Here is a 21,848-nt window from a genome sequence, read left to right on the forward strand (position 1 = left end):
AAATAATTAATGTTAATGATTTCCCTTTCGGAACGAACGAGAAATAACATTGTATTAAAATACGTAGTAATTAAAATTAGGAAATATTAATGTTTCTATAATATAAATGATCAATAAACTTTTTCAAAAATTTTATTTTGTCTTTCTGTCATAATTCTACATTCTGATAAAGTAGCAGTTCTTTCTCTAAATGCCATATAATGAACACCACACGTAACAAATTTAAAAGTAAGATAACAAAGAAAGTAACTTTCTAAATGCATGCGCCTCTCGTGATAATGTTATTTATTATATAGTTATACAAAACCTATACGAAGTTGTAACCGAAAACCAATCTGTTTCATATCAGAACACAACAATATAAATATTTTAGATAAATCACTATCGCGATTTCAAGAGAACAAAGTGAAACGAATGAATTGAAAATGGAGAAATGACAATAGATTGGTATTTGCTAAGAAATCGATTTCACGTTGACCTACTATGCTGCTTTTGTAAAAAACTTCAATTAAGTTATAAATACACATATTAATATCAATAGAATAAATCTTTATACTGTAATAATAAAATAAAATAAATACAAATCTTTTTTAACTTAAATTATGCAATTCAAAAGACGGTAAGCTTTTTATTAAAATTAAGGTCCTGGCAAACGGATACTTTATTTGTAGCATAAATATAAAATAAAACAATTCATATTTGTAAATTTAGGTATATATTTTTTCTTGAAAGTAAACTAATATTTGTATCTCTTTTTAACTTAGTTCGAGATCGTGATCGATGAGAATAAAAAAACAAAAATTGGGGATTAATAGTTGAAATCTTTCAACACATTATGATCATCATCACCCGGCACTTCACTTGTTCATTCAAGTGAAGTGCCGGGTTAAGCAGGTGCGGAGTCTTCAGCCAATTCTTTAGAATTACTAATGATATACTACTAATGATATTTACATGAGCAACATTACGTAAAAACTTAAATATCGTTTCACGTTTTTATTAAATTCATAAGGTATGTATCAATGAGTTCATATATATTCTTAAGCATTATATTAGGCCGAGTAGAGTTGTGTGGATATAAATATGAAGGACCCTATTTTGGGGGTTTCGTAGTAATAGCCATTCTCGCTATGAGTAAATCGTCATATGCCACTGCAAGCGACAAGAGGCATTATAGTGATATTTACAGATCCAAATCGAGTGTAACACTGTAGTTACAAGTTACGCGTGGCCAAGAGCACGAAAGATAATTTTAACACGAATCTTACGGTGGACAAGTTTTATCGATGACAGAATAATATCAGTAGCTTTTTGTTCTAGTGAGATACCTTCTTTTACAACATCAAGCAAAATTAATTTGCGTACAATTCATTTTTAACGTGTAACGTGTTTAATTTATAACGTGTATTGAGGATTTCATTACCATTGAGGGAAGAAGAGAGACGTGTGCATCACTTTAAACAAAGTTAGTAAAGAGCGGTTATGAGGGATTTCTCTTGTGTTATTATAATATACTTATCGATAGAATTATTAATATGAAGAAAAAATTAATATTTTCTTGAAAATATTTTATTAAATAATATTAAAAAATACCTATTAGCTAAAGAGAGCCTCATTTATTATACGAAAGAATAATTCATATTAATCTTCAGTTATTTTTTTAATGCTATGGGCACACTAACTTGAGTCGGTAAGTTTCGCGTTTAAATGACAGTACTATGGATTTGGATAGTTTAACTAAGCGAGGGTAGTTTAAAACATTTCATTCATAAATACATCGCTTATCGCCTATAGATGTAAACTAATAAATAGACAACGAAAGGTGTTAAATTAGGCGATGTATGCTGCGCTGAGTAATTTGTGAGTTAATCAGTAACTTGTCTTTTTATTAGTAAAATCGATTAATCAAAATGAAAGTTATCAAAATACTCAATGGTATTCACTACCATAACAAAGTTCAATAGTGCCTAAATATATTTTCTTGTAATTCATAAAATCGTGTTCCATATGAGAAATCATTTGCTCTGTAGTATGTCCTTAGCATTATGTTATTACTGAAAGAAATGTCATAAAAAAAATATTACATAATGTATTCAGTATTACGAAAAAATTATAATAAATTACAATAACAGCAGTTACGTCATAATACATAACTTTTTGTGTAAAAATAAGTAAATAACTAATATTAAAATTACTATAATTATATTCACAGAGATTATTAGGTCGTTTTTTTTTTGGTTGAGTTATCACAATGAAGTAATAACGTTTCGTAATCTTACTAAAGCATTAACATACTACATTCTCAATTAAATATTTTGTGTCTTGATTTTAAAATTATCAATAAAATTGTTCAATAATTCTATATTGAATGGTATTCTATTTGGATTTTGTATTTCATTTGCCATTTCGAAAATTCCTTCCAATTCCATTCACAAGCTAAAAATCACATTTTTTACATTGATCACATTCCTATCAGGGCAAAATCCGAATGGACTTATAATTATCATTAAACAATAACTGTATCATACTAATTAAATTATAAATACTTTATTATTATACAAGTACAAGTCGTGCTACTCGCTAGTTTGGGTAGATTAAGCAAAATTTAATGCACTCATTGATATCTAAGACTTACCATAAAACTTACTATTCAACAAGAACATGAGTAAATTAACATTAATTTTAGCTTTACCAAACATATCCATGATGGTGCAACCTTCATATTGTTTCTGTAATAAGTCCTGAATGTCCACATCTATAGTTTCCATTTCGACTCCCATAAACTTGCCGGTTATTGTGAAAACTCCGTTATGATCTGTCGGTGTGATTTCAAATTGAACATTTTTGCATTGAGACATCGACAGTCCGTCTATTTCCAGCAGGACGCCCTTCTCCAGTAATTTCGTTGCGGAATATTTGATCGTCAACTTTGATTTCAACTTTTGAACGTCTTTTCCTGGTCTCCGTAAGCAGGCATGTACGCTTCTATAAAAAATATATATTAAATACATATTCCAATATTATTAAAATGTATAGTAAGTGCTATGTTAAAAGTATTACCTCTTTCCGGTGTGAAGATTATCCAAGCAGGATTTAATATACTGGTCATATGATTTGCATTTCTCCTCGTAATATTTGGTTTTCTCGAGCAAACTCTGTTTGGTACGCGTCAATGTAGAGAGCGCCCGTCTTTGAGCTTGTCTGTACTTCCCTTTATTGCACAGGTCTAGTGCTATAGATGTTATTAATGCTTGATAACCGTCCTCCCGTGTGACGTAGCCTTCGTCTTCTAACATTTCTAAATTCCGTCTCAGCTTAGCGATGTGTTCACGTAGAGTCAATGCGTCATCAGGCCGTACTTGACCAGAATAAATCCTTCGTTTAACCTTCTCGCTGTACTGTTCTTGTTGCTCTGTTGTCGTACCGATGCAGAGCGCCTCTAGCAAATGTTCGCCTGGGAATAATTACGATTGTATACTATTGTATATTATGTAACATCCAAAGTAAAGTTAACGATTGCTTTATTATGCTCACCGTTAGGAAGGGTATCACAGCAACGCACAATTCCTTGGTCTTGATGAAAAGTTTGTTCAAATCCGTCATATCGTCGGCTGGAGCCTGGAATTTGTTGACGAGCGCCAGACACACTTCCAATCTAGCGTTTTCTTCCGTATCCCAACTTGCTGAAAGGCGGAACAATAAAACAAAATTATATAATATATAACCATAAACACTCCATCTCGTCTTCCCATAGTCACGGGTGCTGCAAAGTAACCGACACGTGGGTAGTATGTAGTTTAAAATAATAAAAACGAATAGTACATCCGAAAATATTAGTTTTATTTAAATGAATATTCGCGAAAGTCTTAGATTTCATTATAAAATTAAACCCTTTTGTATTGGAAAGAAAAGACATATTTATAGATATATATAATGACCTAATAAATGTTAATTTATGTCACCCTGGTATGAGCAGATGACAATATCTTTCAACCTGAATTCTTACCGAAAGTATTGTACAAGACGTACAAGACGTCCAACTATTTATAAATTTTATGTACATACTAATGAATACGTCATTTTCAATATGATAATAATATGTATGAGAAACAATACAAAAACCCAGAGGATATTTGTGCGTCGGCCTTCAGACCAGACATATTTATGTATTCGCGTATTTTAAAGCGCATCGTGATAATAAAGCTTATGGTTCTTTGGGAAACCAACTTCCCCAAAGACCTTGCAATCAAGGTCAATAAATATTACGAGCTCACAAACGAACTCACCCGAAATAGCTTCGTCGTGGATTTGTAAGCGGTAGAAGTAGGAGCGAGAGGTATAGCAGCTAAATCTCTTTACAACCTACTAAAAGATTTGGGCCTGTTCAGAACTAATTACAATTCATTCTTGGAACGTATTTCGAGGGCAGCCCTAGTAGATTTTTTTTTAAATTTGGTTAGGTAGAGAGAGGAGCTTGGCCGGTGGAGGTGAGCGTCTAACGCGCGATTGATAGGGGCCTCTTAAACCTACACCTGGGTCACGAGTACCAGGCACTGTTGAAGCTCCTCTCATCGCGTTGATGGACCCGGCACCCGCACGGTGACGGTCGTCTCATTCATAAAAATCCTTTTCTCAATTGAATTTTTACCATTTAGTAACAAATCCTAATAAGCAATCAAGGAAGTGTTTTCCCCTCATACTTCTATATATCATATTTGCCTGGTGAAGTCGGACTACTAAAGTTATCTCTTCAGATTTTTGGTAACTAGTACCCTGACAACGAGTTCGAAATTCGAATGGTCAAACTGAACACACAGCGTTTTCAGTGGATACTGAAATGCGAAGATTAATGTGGTAATGAGATTTTGTGATAAGGTTAGTCATATATTTATGTATAATACTAACAGCGGGTACGTCCCTGGCCGCCAACTGTGTCACCGATGGGACGTCTCCCAGTTCGTCCAGCAGCTCGTTCAGTCGGTCCTGAGGCTCGGCTATCACATCCTGGTACTCCACCAGCAAAGCATGCGTGTCTACTATTTCCTAGAAAAATAACTAACATTTATAAAGTTGTTACTCAATAAATAAAATATAGATCTTAGTGTCGTGACAGAAAATTAAAACTATGTATTATTACTTGAAATTCCCTTTAATTAATATTACGTTCAGTATTTTCTAATTTTGCAGTTTTATTTATACTACATTCAAAATGAGAATTAAGCGGTAATTTTACTACATTTTATCGATTAACAATAATCGGTACATTATATTTTATTAAGCAATATTATTCTTGTGTAAGCCAAACCTGAACAGTAATGTATATATGCGGGTGATGCAGTAGCGTGGCCTCGGTGTATTCGTCCACTGCGAAGTACTCCTCGAGCGTGGGGCCTCGACAACAGCGACGGAACAGCTCCTTCATCCGCTCGTGACATTCCACTATGAAGGGGTTCAGGCATCTTAGGTGATTGGATTCCTCACCGAACTGGAATTTTAATTTGCATCGTGTACATTTTTAATCGACTGCAAAGTAAAGTTCTGTATTCGACCGTTGTGAGTTTTTAAGTAGACGATGTTCTCAAGACATTTTTTCATATGTTATATAAATTATAATAAACATATTTGGAGTTAAGCTACTCATACATATAATTTTCGGTTTATTCTCCTTAAAAATAACGCGTAAACAGATAATATATATAATATATTTATTATGATGATCTCACTCCTTTTTTAGCTGCGGAGAAATGAAGAATCTTGGCGACAGATGCAAGATTTTTTCGTTGATCAGTTGTCAGTGATCCGCCAATAGGTAGGTTTATAATATGAAAAGCATCCGGTGCTACTATAGCAGCGTTCAGAAATTGATAGTATACCAAATTTCCAATCACCTGTAATGAAAAAAAATAATAATCAAAAGGTAAGTCATTGTAGATAAAGATGAGATAATAGAGATAGTTACTTTCAAAATATCCTTTTCTGGTGTATGAGGAAATTTTGTTGTCAACGACCGATGTAAAACACGTGCCATATATGTTATGCAAAATGGTAGAAGTTCCATAGAATTGGTGATTTTTTCTAAGAACATTGTCACGACCGTTTTCAGTTGAGTCAGTGCTTTGTCCAGTCTTGTTTTCACTTCTGGGTAATTCAATGCTTCGTCTTGACTCACTATATACGGTAATTTCCTGTAAAATTTGTATTTAAATAAATATAGGTATCATACTTAGACTATATATATATATATATAATATTGAATATTTTCTCATGAATATGCTTACGAAATTTGCCCAGTTTTCATTTCAGTTTCATTCCTCCAAGCTTTATATATTTCGACCGGTCCAGTTTCTATGTTTAAGTCTTTATCGTTTATAATTTTCTCCACCAGAGGTCCTATGACCGTTTGAAGGCTGTTCAAACCGGACAGCTGCCTCGACAGACTGACCGCCATTTTCAACACCAACGGGGTCGAGGCGATTATGTCGAACGGCTTCATGACTTTGCAACTTATTTCCTCTTCCAATGTAAACCTAAACAGCTTCAACAGCAAGTACTCGTCTCTCGCGTACGCACCGAAATTATAAAGACTTAATACGACATTCTGGAGGAACGAATTGGTTTTATTTTGGGGTATGCAGAAAAGTAGTTTGGATAAATATGTAGGATTTGTTTGCAACTCGTAGAACAAATGTTGATATCCATCTAGCAGTCTTTTACTTTCTTTTGTTAGTGATTTTAAACCTTTAACAGCCGTGTTCACAGCTAACATAGTGCCTCTCCCATCTGCTTGCATGACTTTCGATTGGTGATGTAATATATTATTTAATTTAAGACCATGAGCGGCGACCTCCTGTAACGCTATACGGTTTTGTACCAACAACCCTATCTTTAAGTCCATATCGTCGATTTGCTTCGAGAGCTCTTGATTCTTTCGTATAGACTGAACAACGTCCGATTTAAGGGTCTGTAATTCCATCTCTCTGTCGTAATCTTCTGTTGTAAAGTCTAATACCGGAATGAATTTTTTTAGAACCCTGAGCGGAGGATTTGGAGAGTGGAATAGAGATATGAAAGCATTACGCGCCCTGCGCCCTCTCCATAAAGCTTGAATCTTTATTATTTTTTGTTCCTGTAACAAAACAAATTGTCCATAAAAAACCTATATATCACTGCACCGATAATAGTCATACTAATAATTTACCTGTACTTTATACCAAGCCCAAGGATTTCTTTTCCTCTCACGCAGAAGTTTAGCTTCGATTGCCTTCATTTTTAACAACGTGCCATATTTCCTATTAACAACAATTTGTCTCCACCAGGATTGGATCTTTATTATTGAATCAACATTGTCTTTAAAAAATAGCAGTCTCGTCACTGACTTTCTTATCAAGAATCCTTTGCAGTGGGCTTGAAATCTAGTCATTGTCTTCTCTAATTCTCTGTATCTATAGGAATTTATGTGATGTTTATTTGTCTTGTCTACGATGGCCTTAACATCTTTTTTGGAGAGATATCTTGAGTATGGCACAAAGTCTTTGGGTGTACTCCAGCTATATGTATAGGATTCGACGTCGATGTATACCGTGTTACTGGCCTCGGTATGGCAAACTATCCAAGGGCAAATGTGATGCCCCTTCTTTTTCAGTGCTTTAGAAAACATTTGAAAATACACTTCTTTGCAGGAACTCTCTATCATTTCAGAGCATGATAGTTGCTGTGATTTTAGTGCTTTCCAGAAATCATTTACATCATTTTTGACTATAGCCAGGTTTAATTGAATGATCTCCTCTGTCAGTTCCTTAACCTTTTTCGATTCGGTGTTAACGTCGTCGATGGCTCCAATGATGTCTTCCAACCATAAGTTTTCTGACTCCTTCTGTAGCAATCTCTTTTTCAACGTTCTCATGTAAATGGATATTCCTCTCTATGCAAAGTCGAGGGTAGTTTGAGACAGGAACTTTTTAGCAAAGTTATTAAAGCTTCGGAATTTTCATCGGCCACAGCTTTATTGATCTGATCGATAATTTCAATCACTGCAATCGTTATAAAGAATTAAATGATACAAGTATAGAAATATAAATAAGGAAATTGTTAGATATTTTTTTAATTTCTTGTTATTCTATATATTATAAATACTTACATTCATCATTATTGTCATCCTTCACGTTGACCATATCAAGGGTATCTTTGATATCCTCTAGTGTTAGCAGCGGACACTCACACTGTTCTTTAACTTTAACCTGCAGAGCGCTTATCAAAGCGGACAAGTAACGTCGTCTACAATGTGGCCTGAGTCCCTCTAAGTTAATTTGTTTAGAATTTAATGCATTCCAAACAGCTACCTCATTACCTCTCTCAACAGCTTCCGACACAGCCGCTACGTCATTCAAATATAAAGCCGTTGCCGCTATTTCACTCTCATTAAGATTCTTATCCAATTCACACTTTTCCAATCTCATTTCTTCAAACAATAGAGGCGCAGCGTACTTTTCTATTTTAAAACTAAGACCGAGCTTTGGACTTGTAAGAGCGTCATATAGATCATCGGGAGTGCCTTCATCCAGCGCTTTATTCACTTGGACAATCGCTTCTTTGTGTTCCGAATGTTCTTTTGATTTTATGTTTCCATCATTTATAATGTTTTGGAAAATTTTGTGCCAATTCGTTATACTTTCCACATCAACATCTTTACAACTCTCTATGATGTTTTGCACGACGTCACAATAGAAATCTATGTTACCGCTGTTATAATTTTTAATTTTCACCCACTCCTCAGTAAAAATCTTGTGGAGTTTATTAATGTCATTACTTCTACATGCGGCACAAAGTGTCTTCCAGAGGTGTTTATAATTTGTGGCCGTTATATGACCTTGAATTTCAACCAGAGTGAGTAATTCATCATAGTCATCGGGAGAATAACTACCATTCAGTGAGTGGTTGTGTGCAACTTCTGTCTTTTCACGTTTCGCTGCTTTCAAAACCTCTTTATATTGATCAATAAGATAGTTCTGAATATATTTAATTTTTAAATTTGGATTCAGCAATGCACATGTTATGGATTTCTCCGAGTCAAGTAGGTTATTGAGTTCAATCAAAGCATTCTGAATGCTGACATTGTCATTTGTATTATTGTTTGATAAAATACCGCTTATTTTATGAAACATTGGTAATGGATGCTTACACTTTTGTAAGTCTTTCGAAACAGAGTCCAATTGTTCATCTGAAATGAAAAATATTTTTACATATTACATTTGGAATTTATTCGGTTCTTAGACTTGACATCAAAATTTCTGTGATATATGAAATTGAATACTAAAATGTTTTTTAAGATTATTTTTTTCTATATTCTCATTCTCACCTGTAAAGACTGCTTTGCCAAAGACATCGTGTATTAATGGTGCCTTGCCGAGCTTAAACAAATGTGAGCTTAATGCATGCAAACAGTAAATAACTTTTGGCATGTTTTTGTTATCATATATATCTGTGGTTTCGGGTTGAAATGTCTGAAATATAAAAGTAATTATAAAACTTCTATAATTAAAAACAGAATAAATATATTATTTTAATAACGACTTCATTGCATTCGACCAGTGTTTTTAATCATTAAAATGTAATATTATTACAGCACATTGCACCTTAGATATAGTTGATATGGAATGGATTTGTTGTTTTATTATAAATAAGTCATTGCATTTAAATAATAATTTAACATCAATTCTTTTAGCCTTAATAAATAATGTTTAATGTACATTATTAGAAATAAATTGAATATTATTGTATATTATTGAATTTATATAATATACTATATAAATGAATTTAGTTGTAAGAGTGGACATGTGGAAATAAATACTCATTAAAATCATATGTTATCATTTTTTTAATTGTTATCTATTTTTTAATATTCCATAATACTTACCACAGGCAATTCAGTCTTTTTTAAAATTTGTAAAAATTTATTAATATTATCTGTGTGTTTAAATTGCAATCCCATCATCTGAAAACATGTATATACATAGATTTGATTTGGATTCTACAGAAGTGATGTCCAAACAAAAAGACATTTAATTCATAGTCTAAATTAATTAACAAGAATATTAATATATAACAGGTTCGTTAGGTTTCAGCCAATATTTATGTTACGGTTTTTTTTTTAAAGATAAAGAAAATAATATTTGCCTTATAACGTCGTTGGTCAATATCATAAATCTTGGTTAAGGGTAACAGGTCTGGAGCTATAAAATTGCCAAGCTTCGCTAAATAAACTCCATTACGTAAATTCTCTTCGAATTCAACCGCTGCAGGAAGTTCCTCCCTAAGACATGCTTCCATCCATAATTTAGCTTCCTCCAAACGGCACAGATATTCATAAGCAATTGTTCTCTGGCGGATAACATCCATCTCCTGGGCAGTTTTTCGGACATCTGCATTGTCTTTAAAATAACAAATGTTTAAAGTATTTTTATTTCTTACAAATTAAAAATCTCGAACAAAGAAACTAATTGTTACCGTCGTCTATTTTTCCAATTAGTATATCTTTTCCCATGATGTTAAATTGGTAGTCCTTAAGAAGCCTTACACCTTAAACCATTACTTAATTTAAAACAATCACAAAAGAAAACATATATTTGAAAAACATCACACAGTTATTTCAAGTTCTAAAGTTTCAGTTCAAAATATTAGTCCGTTGAATTGAAGTGTTGACTGTTGTTATTCACAGATAAATGATAACGACAATAGAGTCAAAGACAGTATAACTCTATAAATTTAAATATTGGTTTCACACTGAATCAGTATTTTTTTTGTTTCATGAAGCAACGTTAAAAAAACCAGAGCTTGAATTTATTATTCGTTTATTTAAAACGTCTATACAATGGACTTACTGGTTCTATAAATATATATCTTAAATTACTTTGTTTATCCCTTAAAGAATTTCCGACTGACTATACGACATATTTATGATTATTTAAATTTATGCTTTGTAATTTCTAACCAATAATAAGGACCATGTCCTAAGAATAGAAGTAGGAAAGTACATGTTGTTTTTTTTTATGTTTTGATGTCATCGAAATTTATTTCTGTATATAAAAATATTATTAATAATAATTATGAAAAGTTGTTATTAATTATCCTAAAATCCTAATTTTTATAGATACATAATTTTTATTTTATTAAAACATTAATCATTACTTAGGTACCTGTAAGTTTTTCTTCACTTTAGATATCGTATGTACTTATTTTTAAAAATATTTTATGTATTTTGAAATTGGAATTAATTTTTATTCATCCATAAAAATGACATTACTATTAGAATGTGAATGGTTTTATTTAGATTTCTATAGATTCTAACTGAGTATAGAAAAGATGGAAGAAGAAGATGAATTCTTCATTATTCCTAAGATTGAAAATCCCCCAATTTGTAAATGTTTTCTAATTGACAACAGTGATTTGACTCAATCTGTGAGTGAAGAAATACAAATACCTGAGCGGAAAGAGCAAGTCTTGAGTACTGTTAGCCGAACCGAGAACTATCTAAGAGAACGTCGAATTCCAGAACTAATTCGCTTCTTGTTTACACAAGTTATATCTCATGCTCCTCATAAACCTTTAGCCTTTTTAGAAAAATTACTAGATGATTGTATGCTTTTCCGTGCTGGTCTAGGCGTAGCCCCAGTTTTATATGAACAAAGGTATTATTTTTAATTCCATTGATTTTAACGTCAGTTTTTTTAACAAATATTCTTTCGTAACTAAAAAAAAAAAATTTTATAATTGTATCTTTATCGTAAAAGGCACCTTGAGGCTGTAATAAAGAGTTTTGATCCTGGACAAAGGGGCTGGTTAAGTGCTGGGCAAGTTCGCCGTCTTTATACTACATTAGGTTTCACGTCTGAAGAGTATCATGATGATAGAATATATTGTGATGAATTACTAAATAATCTCATACGAGTACAAGAACACGATTTGTTACAACTTTTAGCTGCTGGAATTTCAAAACCTGAATGAAATATGGTCCAGATGTTTTGAATACTGACTATTGTAATGTAATTGAATACATTCCACTAAGAATAAGTTCAATCTTTTTACTTGACTGATATTTTTAGAATTAGGAACATCTTGGAAGTCTTCGCACAATAGTTATAATCTCCTTATTTCTTTCAATTTATTTTGTACGAAACATTTATACAAAAAAACAAATCTGAGTGTTTTTAAATATATATTTTATTTTTTTTAAGAACACGCATACAACTAATGTCTAATAAGTAACGAATGCACAAAATTTAAATCAGCCTGGGCATTATTTAGCGATTGGTATATTATAATAATGTTCCATACATGCTTAACCTTCACCTTTGTATAAAATATTTGAAGGTCAAAATTAAAAGTATTTTAAAGTAAATTTTGATAGAAACTAATCAATCGCTGTAAATAAAGCTAAAAAAGCTACATTCCTTCAAATTCAACATCTAGGACAAAATTCAACAACTGTTATAATTAATTTTATAGATTATTTCGTATTGAAAATTACAATAAATTATTGCAAAAGAGATTTGCATATATCTCAAATTATTTTGCCAAAAAAATTGTTAAAAACGAATGATAGGAATTTCATTATAGATTTAAAAAAATAATCTTTTGTATAAATAAAAATAAACTTATAACAAGTAAACTATAATATTTCTGATACTAAAGATTTTTCTCTATTTTATTGTTATTTATCGATGAAAATAAATAATTATTTTACAAACAATCATCTGTTGAAAAATTCTTAGTTTTTGATAAGTCAATTATTATTATAGTTGACATTTACTATCAGTAATTCAGTACCTACTTAAAGGGCCAATAGAAAGAAATTGTGATACGTCAAAGTTTCAAGAATGTGTACACCGGTTTTTGAAATTTAATATTAGTAAATAGTAATTTAGTACAATACTTTGATATTTTTAAAACAAAATGTTTTTGTTGGGGTTGATTGTGCATATAGTTTTTTTGTTTTCTATATTTGATATTTATTTTAAATCGCCTATTGTAAGTCATGTAAAACCATATCAACCTATTCACGAAGCTCCGGCTGACCGTCTAGTATTATTTGTTGTTGATGGCTTAAGAGCAGAATCTTTCTTAAATTATACAACGATGCCATATCTTCGGTACGTAATCGATCATATTAAGCAATAAAAACAATTTCAATGGATTTAAATATTAGTATTGATTTTATAGATCGGTCGCAAATACCAATGGTCTGTGGGGTATATCACGCACTAGGGTGCCCACGGAGTCAAGACCAGGTCATGTAGCTATATTAGCAGGATTCTATGAAGACCCCTCAGCTGTTGCAAAAGGCTGGAAACAAAATCCTGTTGACTTTGATTCAGTGCTCAATCAAAGTGTTTATAGTTGGTGCTGGGGCACATATGATATATTAGAAATATTTGCTAAGGATGACTTAAGTGGGCACATATACACTGAAAAAATGGATCCTTACGATGAAACATACAGCCCAAATAGAAATACCACGACTTTGGATAAATGGGTATTTGATAGAGTAAATGTTTTTTTTAATAGACAAGAATTGGACAGTGAAATTTACAAAAAGTTACAACATGATAAAATTTTATTTTTTTTGCATCTGTTAGGAACAGATAGCTCTGGACACATGCATAAACCAAAGTCACAGTTAGTACAAATATTTCCTTTGTATTGACTTTAGTATAACAATATTATAAAACAGTAATTAATATATTAGAAAATTCCAGAAATTTCTTAACAACTATTAAATTTGTTGATGAGAATATTCAAGAAATTGAACAAATCATAAGGAAATTCTACAAAGATGATGGACGAACAGCATTTTTAATGACATCTGATCATGGGATGACTGATTGGGGTATTTGAATTTAATTTTTTTTATTCTGTTAAAACTTCAAATGTTCAATGAAAAATGATATTAATTATTTTTTATATTTCTCTTAATTTTAACCTTATTATAATTTTAGGTTCTCATGGTACAGGGGATGATCATGAAACTGAAACCCCTTACGTCTTATGGGGTGCTGGCGTAACACAGATTGAAAGTGAATCAATACAGCTGGATAACAACTATGAAATGTCTCTTGATAACCGACATGATATCAATCAGGCCGATCTAACTCCTTTGATGTCTACATTGCTTTCTATTCCCGTTCCCGTTAACTCCATTGTAAGTTGTACTATATTAAATATCTTTTTATATAACAATTTTTGTTTAAATATCTGTTTATTTACTACATTAAAGCTATATATTTCAGGGACAGTTGCCAAGTGAACTACTGAACATGACACTTCCAAATAAGGCTAAAGCTATATACAGTAACTGCATACAGATGATATCACAATACAATAAAAAGAGAATGGATATTGAATCCAGCGCAATATCATTCCTCTACCATCCATATGAACCACTCAGTAGTGAAAAAGTAGAAGAAATACTTCATGTAATGGAAATGTTATTAGCTGAAGAAAAATACAACAGTCTCATTAGTTTGTGCGAAGACATTATGCATTTAAGCTTAAACGGCCTCTCATATTATCATAACTATTATCAGAAGCCATTGTTGATCACTATATCACTATCATTTATGGGCTGGATTATGTTTTTATTGAAAGTATTACTAAAACAAAGAATAAATACTCAAGCTGAATATTCTATAGCAAGTAAAGGACTGCTTAGGCCCAATGGAGGAGTGGACATAGTTATTAGAACGATTTCTATTCTTATGGCTATATTAGCTTTTTATTTGATATACGGTAATGCAAATTGTTTTGTAAATAATTTATTGAGTACATATAATACAATAATCAATAATTATTTCCTCAGCTCAAAACTTACCAATGCAGTATTATATTTACTTTGTGATGCCAATAGTTATGTGGATGTATGCTGTGACACCAGTCAAATTATGGATGGTTACTTTAAAATCTATTAGAAGTAAAAAAACGCTATTGATGTTATGGTTTGAAATAGTATGTTATACTTTGGGATCACTTGCTATGGTAGGTAGAACTTTTTCTTAATAATCAATTTGATTAGATGATAAATTAATAATAATAGCATGTCTTGGTTTTAGGGGTTTGCTTTTAGTCAGAGATGGGTGTTGAGCATCCCTCTACTAGGTATGAGCTTGTGGCCATTTTTATCATCAAAACAAAACTCAAGATCCACTTACATTGCATGGGTTGCTGGATGTATAATGCTAAGTGTTTTTTCATTCCTGCCAGTAGTTGGTAAAGATGTGTGTATTGAATTAGTGTAAGTATTTCCATGTAAAATATAGTAACCAGTTCTAGAAATTAAGTAACTAATAATAAAATACTAATATGCATTATAATCCCTTGTTTTCTCACTAATCTATGCTAGGTAAATAATATGAGAAATAAATATTACATAATAAACTTGTCTTTGCAGAATTCTTGCAGGTTTAATTTGGATAATAGCGGTGAGTTTCTATGTATGGAACACATTGATGCCATACTACGACAAAAATAACGAAATTAAACGGGAGGCGATTATGAGTATCATACAAATAACAATCTTAGCAATATCATTGGTAATCATCTTTTTGCAGTCGAAAAGGTTTATAGACGAAATGCCAATATCAAGGGTCTTTCAAATATTATGTTGGAATTTTTCTGGTAATTTTTTTGTTCTTATAATATTAATAAAATAATAATAATTTTTTACAATTATTAATTTTTCTTTTTCAGTTATGTTCCCTCTACTGCCACTGTTCTATACAAAGAAATGTATGAATAGACTTCTTGGTATAAACACATCAATTCTCAATTTTTACTTGCTATTATCTGTGTCTCACGAGGGCCTTTTTATGGTGACACTAATATTTATTTTGAACTGTTGGATGATTATTGAATATAAACTAATAGATGTGGGAAAAGCAAAGGTACTTACTTGTTACTAAAAATTTCTTCACAATTTTATACAATTTTATAACTTCTATATATTAATATAAGGTTGCTTTCTAGATTGACGATTTAACTTTTGAAAGTGATGACACTGATAATGAAAGAAACATATCGTATATAGAAAGAGGTATCAATAAACAAGATTTCAGAAGGGCTTTCTTTTTTGTATCCTTTTTTATATTATCTTGTTATTAATAAGGAACTTGATATCATTGAGGTAATTGATTATATAGTTTGTATTACTGTTTTGTTTCTTGGAGCACATTTTATATAATAAAATAATAATTTCCTTATGTATTATACACAGACATTATTTATAATACTAGCTTACTTTGGAACAGGAAACATAGCTTCATTGAATTCATTTGAAGTCAGGTGGGTGTTGTGTTTCACAACATCGTTTCAGCCATTCGTAATAACAACATTAATTCTGCTGAAAACTTTGTCTCCGTTTTTAAGTGTTGCCTGCACATTTAGGGCCATACAAATATTTACAAAGGTATGAAAGATTGATTTCTTTTGAAAAATTACATTTTAATTTTATATTTGTACTCATGTAAAAAGTATAATGATTCATATTGGCAAAACAATTTTTATATTGGTCTAATCACTTATTGATACTTAGTTAATGAAAAAGTTTAAAATTAAATTGTTTAAGTGATATATCACTTTGCAGGCTCCCGTTGGCTGTTTGAACATAATTGTGCTGATATTTTCAAATATAATGGGAATCCAAATGTTATTTCAAGTTAGAAACACTGGAAGTTGGCTTGAGATAGGAACATCAATATCTCAGTTTGTCATAGTACAAACAATTACATTATTTATTGTTTTAATAAGTCAAATAGCTAAAATATTCACCGGAACGGATCTGTATGGTACATTACTTAAGTTATTAATGACTAAAAAAAAATACGCTTAACCTGAATACTCTGTGTATTCAGAATAAATTAAACTTTAACCAAGTGTGTTTATATTAATTTTGTCATCTTTTAATTATTAAGAAATTTTTATGAATCGATAGCCACCCTCAGATCAAATTATGAGTACTTAGAGACAGCTCATTATCCGCTATAGCAAGGTTAATGTTTAGTTCTGAAAAACATTATTACTTCGTAAATTCATTAGCAAAGTCTTCATACTTTAAAATTATAACATATTTGTCTTTATTCTTCGTGATATTTATATTGAGCGTATAGATATGACACTAGTTATTTGATTTTCAAATTTTATTAAGGAAAGCGAAGGCGATGGATATACTTTTTCGGACTTTTTTTGTCTCATTCTCTCTTCTGAATTATCGTTTAATCAGCGGTTCATAATGAGACATTGCTTTAAGTGTCATATTTTATATAAGTTCAATGGTCATATCATTTCTATAGAGCAGTTGCTGTTGTGGAACAAAAAACATGCTAAGTCTAACAGTTTGGGACGCAACAATATTGAAAATCCCAAATGTAGGACGAAGCATAAAGAGGATTTATTTTAAGGCGTCATGATCGAACTAGTTTGGGGATTCTGAACAAGAAAGACATGTCTCATTAGTTGAATAATTTTGCGTCTTAAAATTATACCGATCTGTATAGAACAAATTTTTAAACGAAAGTAGATGCTCGTAGAGTTTATTGCAGATAATTCTACCAAGTGATGCAGTCCGAACACCGGATTTTTAAAAAGGCTGCTGAAGTTTATAATGTTCATGATGAAAGAAATTCTGCAGTTGGTAAGCAATGATTTAAAAAGAAGCTCTTGTTCACACTGTCCAAAAATTTCGAATTGTTCCACGAGCAAAGAAATCTTTGATATAGCAATAGTTAATAATGAGCACAAAATTTACAAAACTGTAATTTACCTACTGTCTACTGTTAGTGAGGAAGAAGTATATATTTTTATTTCGAATTTAATTTGAGTTTATACTAAATTTTTTGCATCACAGTAAATAAGCACAGGTAGGTAATGGAAGGTCCTTAAATATTTTAAGGATCCGGCAATAACAGCTGAATGTGCACAAACTAGATTCTTGGAAATCTTCTGTGTGGATAATGGACTGAAAAGTGCCTTTGCTATTTCAGCATAAAGCCTTGAAGTTATGATTGGTTTTTTAAGTAGTAGAGCCTAGAGTGGTCGAGTTACTACAGCTTGAATAGAGGATGGCTCGACCTCGATCTGGAAGTAGCACCCTCACGCAGAAGATTTGCGTCAAGTAGCCTTTAATGGCTGCGTTTCGTCCGATGAATGAAAGAGCCGTTTAACCTTTCCCTTTTCCCACCCTTTCCTGACCTTTCCCTTTTCCCAACCTGTACTCTCCCTCTTCCACGAACAAGGTCGGCAACGCATTCGCCACATCCTTTATGTTGCAGATGTCTATGGGCGACGGATCGACGGTGACTAACTTCCATCTAGTAAGCCGTCTGTTTGATTGCCATCTTTGATAATAAAATAAGAAACAAGGCTTGAAGTCAGAGAGATTAGCGGTACGCGTACTCCATTCACAGCACATGGCTCCTTTGAGTATACATTAAACTTTTGTAGTTCTCATCTATAAACTTACATCAAGATTGAGGGTGACTAAATCTACAACATGTTCCGTATGCGCGTTAAAGCAATTTAGTCATATAATTTAGGCTTCGAACGGGGTAGGAGATAAAATAAAAAAAGATCTTGGTAGTTTCTTGATACTATGGTTCAATACTACAGTTTGTGCTGTGACATACCATTTTTATACTTATTTCCTTGTTGACGATTACATTGCTTATCATTTGGATTATCTGATCTCATCAAATTGAAGAATACAATAATAAGTTCGTGGTGGGTCTTAACGTTAGTTAAGAGCTATAGATTAATTGACACAGATTGTGTAATACATCAGCTATTTAATCTTTACATTTATAAAAAAAAGTAATTATTATTACCAAATTAGTTGAATTTACTTTTTATTATTAATAACAAAAATTGTTGCTTAAGCATATTTATTAAATAATATGTATAAAAACTTATACCTGTGTTTTAGTTATGGATACAAAAAATTCTAAACTTAAGTTTTCTTCTTTAATTGCGATATATTAGGAAATCAACCGTTATTGTAAAAAGAAAGCATAATAACTCACAGTGATTAGAAAATCTGTGGAATAATATTTTAAGTATCGCTTTTTGTAATTTTTTTACTGTAGGTATATCTAAAAACTTCTACGTTCTTTTCATACTGGGCATTGATAAATGGGTTTACCCATAATAAAATATTTTAATTTAATTTCCAACACCTGGGAAAACAATCTGAAAATTTATTTTGAGTAACCGAAACTTCTGGTAAGTAATAGTAAAAAAATACATAGACCCGGTTTAGGTTTACGCCAAAATATACCTTTATTTAAGAGTGTACTTGAGTAAAATCTTGTTAAAAATTACAAATTGATTAAGATGTAAGATTAATCAACCTTAATCGAATTTTATATCGTTAGACGGCAGTAACAAACGCTCCAAACTTTTATACAATAGTTCACATGATAAATTTCATAGTTCTATGTTTTTATTATTGTTTTGCTTAAGAAATGAATGACATGCTAAATTAATTCTAATAAATAAATACATTTCATTAGTAAGTTCTAATACGAGACAGAAATTTTCATCAAATACATATTTCGTTATTGTATATCTCTCAATTAGTTTTTTGATTATTATATCTGATAGGATCTCTTTCTATCCATAACGCTAGACAAGTATATTACAGATTATAGCAGATTTTTTGAATTCTACATTAATAGACCCTAGCCTCAATTTAAAATATTACAAACATAACATGATAAATTAAATATGTTTATGCTGAGTGTAAGAAATATATGACTTTCAGATATGAAACGACAAAATAAATAAGAGAATTTTAATTCAGAAAATGTGCTTTGTAACAGTTTGTTGTGTAATTTGAAATGCTTATAATTTGTCTTCTCAAAAACTTCGTAATAAAATAATATCCATTATTTTAAAAACAGGATTTTTACTTATAATAAAATAAGGCACAAAGTTATATTGCTTTTCGTATAATAATTATACTTTACTATTACATGCACTACAGCTGTGAGTAGTTTATACTGTATAGTATAAACAGTGAAGTTTGAACAATGATGTATTACGTACGGCTTTGACTAATGACGTTGTCAAAGTGATCTCTGAGCTCATGAGCTGTGATAATTATTGATAATTTTTAGGAACATTTTTTTACCGGTGTCTATTTGTAATAGGTTGATAAATTGTCTTACTATTTATTACTTGGTTCATAAAAGAACACTTCATTAAGCCATACAATTATTTTTAACACGATAAATTTGTTCTATTCTTTACCGATAATTATTACATGTATTTTATTGCAATTATAAAAAGAACATTTCCTAAAAATTTTAAAGGTTTGTTCTTAAGACACATGTCGAAATCAAATGATATTGCCTGTACTATCAATGTGGACAAACAAAGTGAGGAGTAAGTAGTTTTCAATTATAATATTATCTGAAGTTACTTTTTTATTGAAAATTATCCTTATAAAATTGCAGTTATGCGGGTGACAAATTAATAAGTCCTTCAGCTTCCAGAAATCAAGAACCCATTTTACAGGTTTTGAAAAGATTTCTAATATGTGATATCGACCAAGTTGAAGATGAAAGCCCTTTATTCTTAGAAATTTCTTCAGGTACAGGTCAACACCTAGCATATTTTGCACCTCATTTTCCTGGAGTAAAATTCCAACCATCGGAATGTGATGTTAAGGTAATGAAAAGCATATCATATTATGCGAATGACTGTCCAACAAAGAATATTTTTCAACCTTTGCTGATTGACATACAAAACAAGTTAAGTAATTATGGATTTGAGGAGGATTCAATTGACTATATGTTCAATGCCAATATGATTCACATAAGTCCTTTTGAATGCACTATTGGCTTATTTGAAAATGCAGGAACTTACTTGAAACCAGAAGCTTTAATGATAACTTATGGACCGTACAGTAAGGATGGTGTTTTATCACCAGAGAGCAATGTAGCATTCAATGCGTCTCTGAAAGCTAGAAATCCATTGTGGGGTATTAGAGATATTAATGATTTAATTAAATTAGGAAATGAAAACAATTTATCTCTTATTGACACTGTTGAAATGCCAGCAAACAATATGACTCTGATATGGAAAAAAGATTAGGATATTACATTTGTAATCAAGTAGCTTAAGATAGACAGAATATTGAAGGCCATTATGACCTGAAAATAGATTTCTGCTTCTGCATTTCCCAGTACTTGTACTTCTGAATTGATTGAATGTGTAAGCTATAAAAGTTTCTATTGTTTCAATGTTTTTTATGTTCCATTAATAATAATTATTGCCTTTAGATTATATTTTGACAAATCACAATAAAATAACCAAATAAAAAAATAATAATTACATGTAATGAAAATAAGTAAACAATAATGTATTAACCTATTTTTGGTCAACTGTTCAATATTTTAAAATAAAAGCACAACACAATATGTAAGCACAATATCAAGTTCATGTGATTTTTATTAAATTGTTTCAATATTTGAGTGAATGTAAAGGTTATTTTTTGTGTATCTGTTAAAAAGAATGTTTTTGAATTTTTACAGAAATAATAATGTTATCCATAACATACCAATAATTGAGACCATATACAAATTTTCCTTTTTTATTATGAGCTTTTGTCAGATGTATTCATTTACTAGAAAATAAAATTGTCAGTAATATAAAATTGTTTTTAATGAAGAATATTTAACTAATCCAAAATATTATTTTTCTGCATTATTGAATATAGATTTTTATGCACACAACTTACTTTTTTTTTTAAATAAAATGCAATATCTCCAATATTCGAAAATACACTAAATATACAAGACCAATGT

General features: G+C 31.0%; 4 protein-coding genes and 1 long non-coding RNA gene across 6 annotated transcripts; 4 read left to right on the forward strand and 1 right to left on the reverse strand.

The window, feature by feature from the left end:
* The first annotated feature begins 161 nt into the window (after positions 1-161).
* LOC133320869 (uncharacterized) lies at positions 162-5,179 on the forward strand. Its single transcript, XR_009753978.1, has 2 exons — positions 162-228; positions 4,908-5,179. It is a non-coding gene; the product is annotated as an uncharacterized LOC133320869 (long non-coding RNA).
* On the reverse strand, positions 1,552-10,694 carry LOC116779075 (ras GTPase-activating-like protein IQGAP1). The gene is given in 15 exon segments (XM_061529861.1): positions 1,552-2,985; positions 3,061-3,457; positions 3,537-3,683; positions 4,902-5,043; positions 5,306-5,485; positions 5,724-5,888; positions 5,960-6,185; positions 6,279-7,126; positions 7,199-7,911; positions 7,914-8,030; positions 8,138-9,217; positions 9,356-9,500; positions 9,914-9,991; positions 10,174-10,427; positions 10,504-10,694. Coding segments are annotated over 15 exon segments (4,890 nt in total). The 5' UTR covers positions 10,541-10,694; the 3' UTR covers positions 1,552-2,624.
* A 616-nt stretch (positions 10,695-11,310) lies between these two features.
* LOC116778944 (uncharacterized) lies at positions 11,311-12,089 on the forward strand. The gene is made up of 2 exons (XM_032673045.2): positions 11,311-11,684; positions 11,787-12,089. The coding sequence occupies exons 1-2, from the start codon at positions 11,359-11,361 to the stop codon at positions 11,998-12,000; spliced, it is 540 nt and encodes a 179-aa protein (XP_032528936.2). The 5' UTR covers positions 11,311-11,358; the 3' UTR covers positions 12,001-12,089.
* A 735-nt stretch (positions 12,090-12,824) lies between these two features.
* Positions 12,825-16,919, forward strand: LOC116778943 (GPI ethanolamine phosphate transferase 1-like). Of its 2 annotated transcripts, XM_032673043.2 has the most exons (12): positions 12,827-13,145; positions 13,216-13,671; positions 13,752-13,882; positions 13,992-14,194; positions 14,283-14,781; positions 14,852-15,027; positions 15,102-15,283; positions 15,440-15,666; positions 15,739-15,932; positions 16,015-16,119; positions 16,262-16,453; positions 16,631-16,919. In XM_032673043.2, exons 1-12 carry the CDS (start codon positions 12,949-12,951, stop codon positions 16,874-16,876), a joined length of 2,808 nt encoding a protein of 935 aa, XP_032528934.2. In that variant the 5' UTR covers positions 12,827-12,948; the 3' UTR covers positions 16,877-16,919. The 2 variants fall into 2 exon arrangements, with proteins under 2 accessions (XP_032528935.2, XP_032528934.2); XM_032673044.2 differs by lacking the exon at positions 16,631-16,919 and having other exon boundaries at positions 12,825-13,145; positions 16,015-16,171; positions 16,296-16,388.
* A 3,154-nt stretch (positions 16,920-20,073) lies between these two features.
* On the forward strand, positions 20,074-21,776 carry LOC116779134 (methyltransferase-like 26). The gene is made up of 2 exons (XM_032673314.2): positions 20,074-20,424; positions 20,496-21,776. Exons 1-2 carry the CDS (start codon positions 20,303-20,305, stop codon positions 21,133-21,135), a joined length of 762 nt encoding a protein of 253 aa, XP_032529205.2. The 5' UTR covers positions 20,074-20,302; the 3' UTR covers positions 21,136-21,776.
* The last annotated feature ends 72 nt before the right edge of the window (positions 21,777-21,848 follow it).

This window comes from Danaus plexippus, chromosome 6, assembly GCF_018135715.1.
Source record: "Danaus plexippus chromosome 6, MEX_DaPlex, whole genome shotgun sequence".
NCBI lineage: Eukaryota > Metazoa > Arthropoda > Insecta > Lepidoptera > Nymphalidae > Danaus > Danaus plexippus.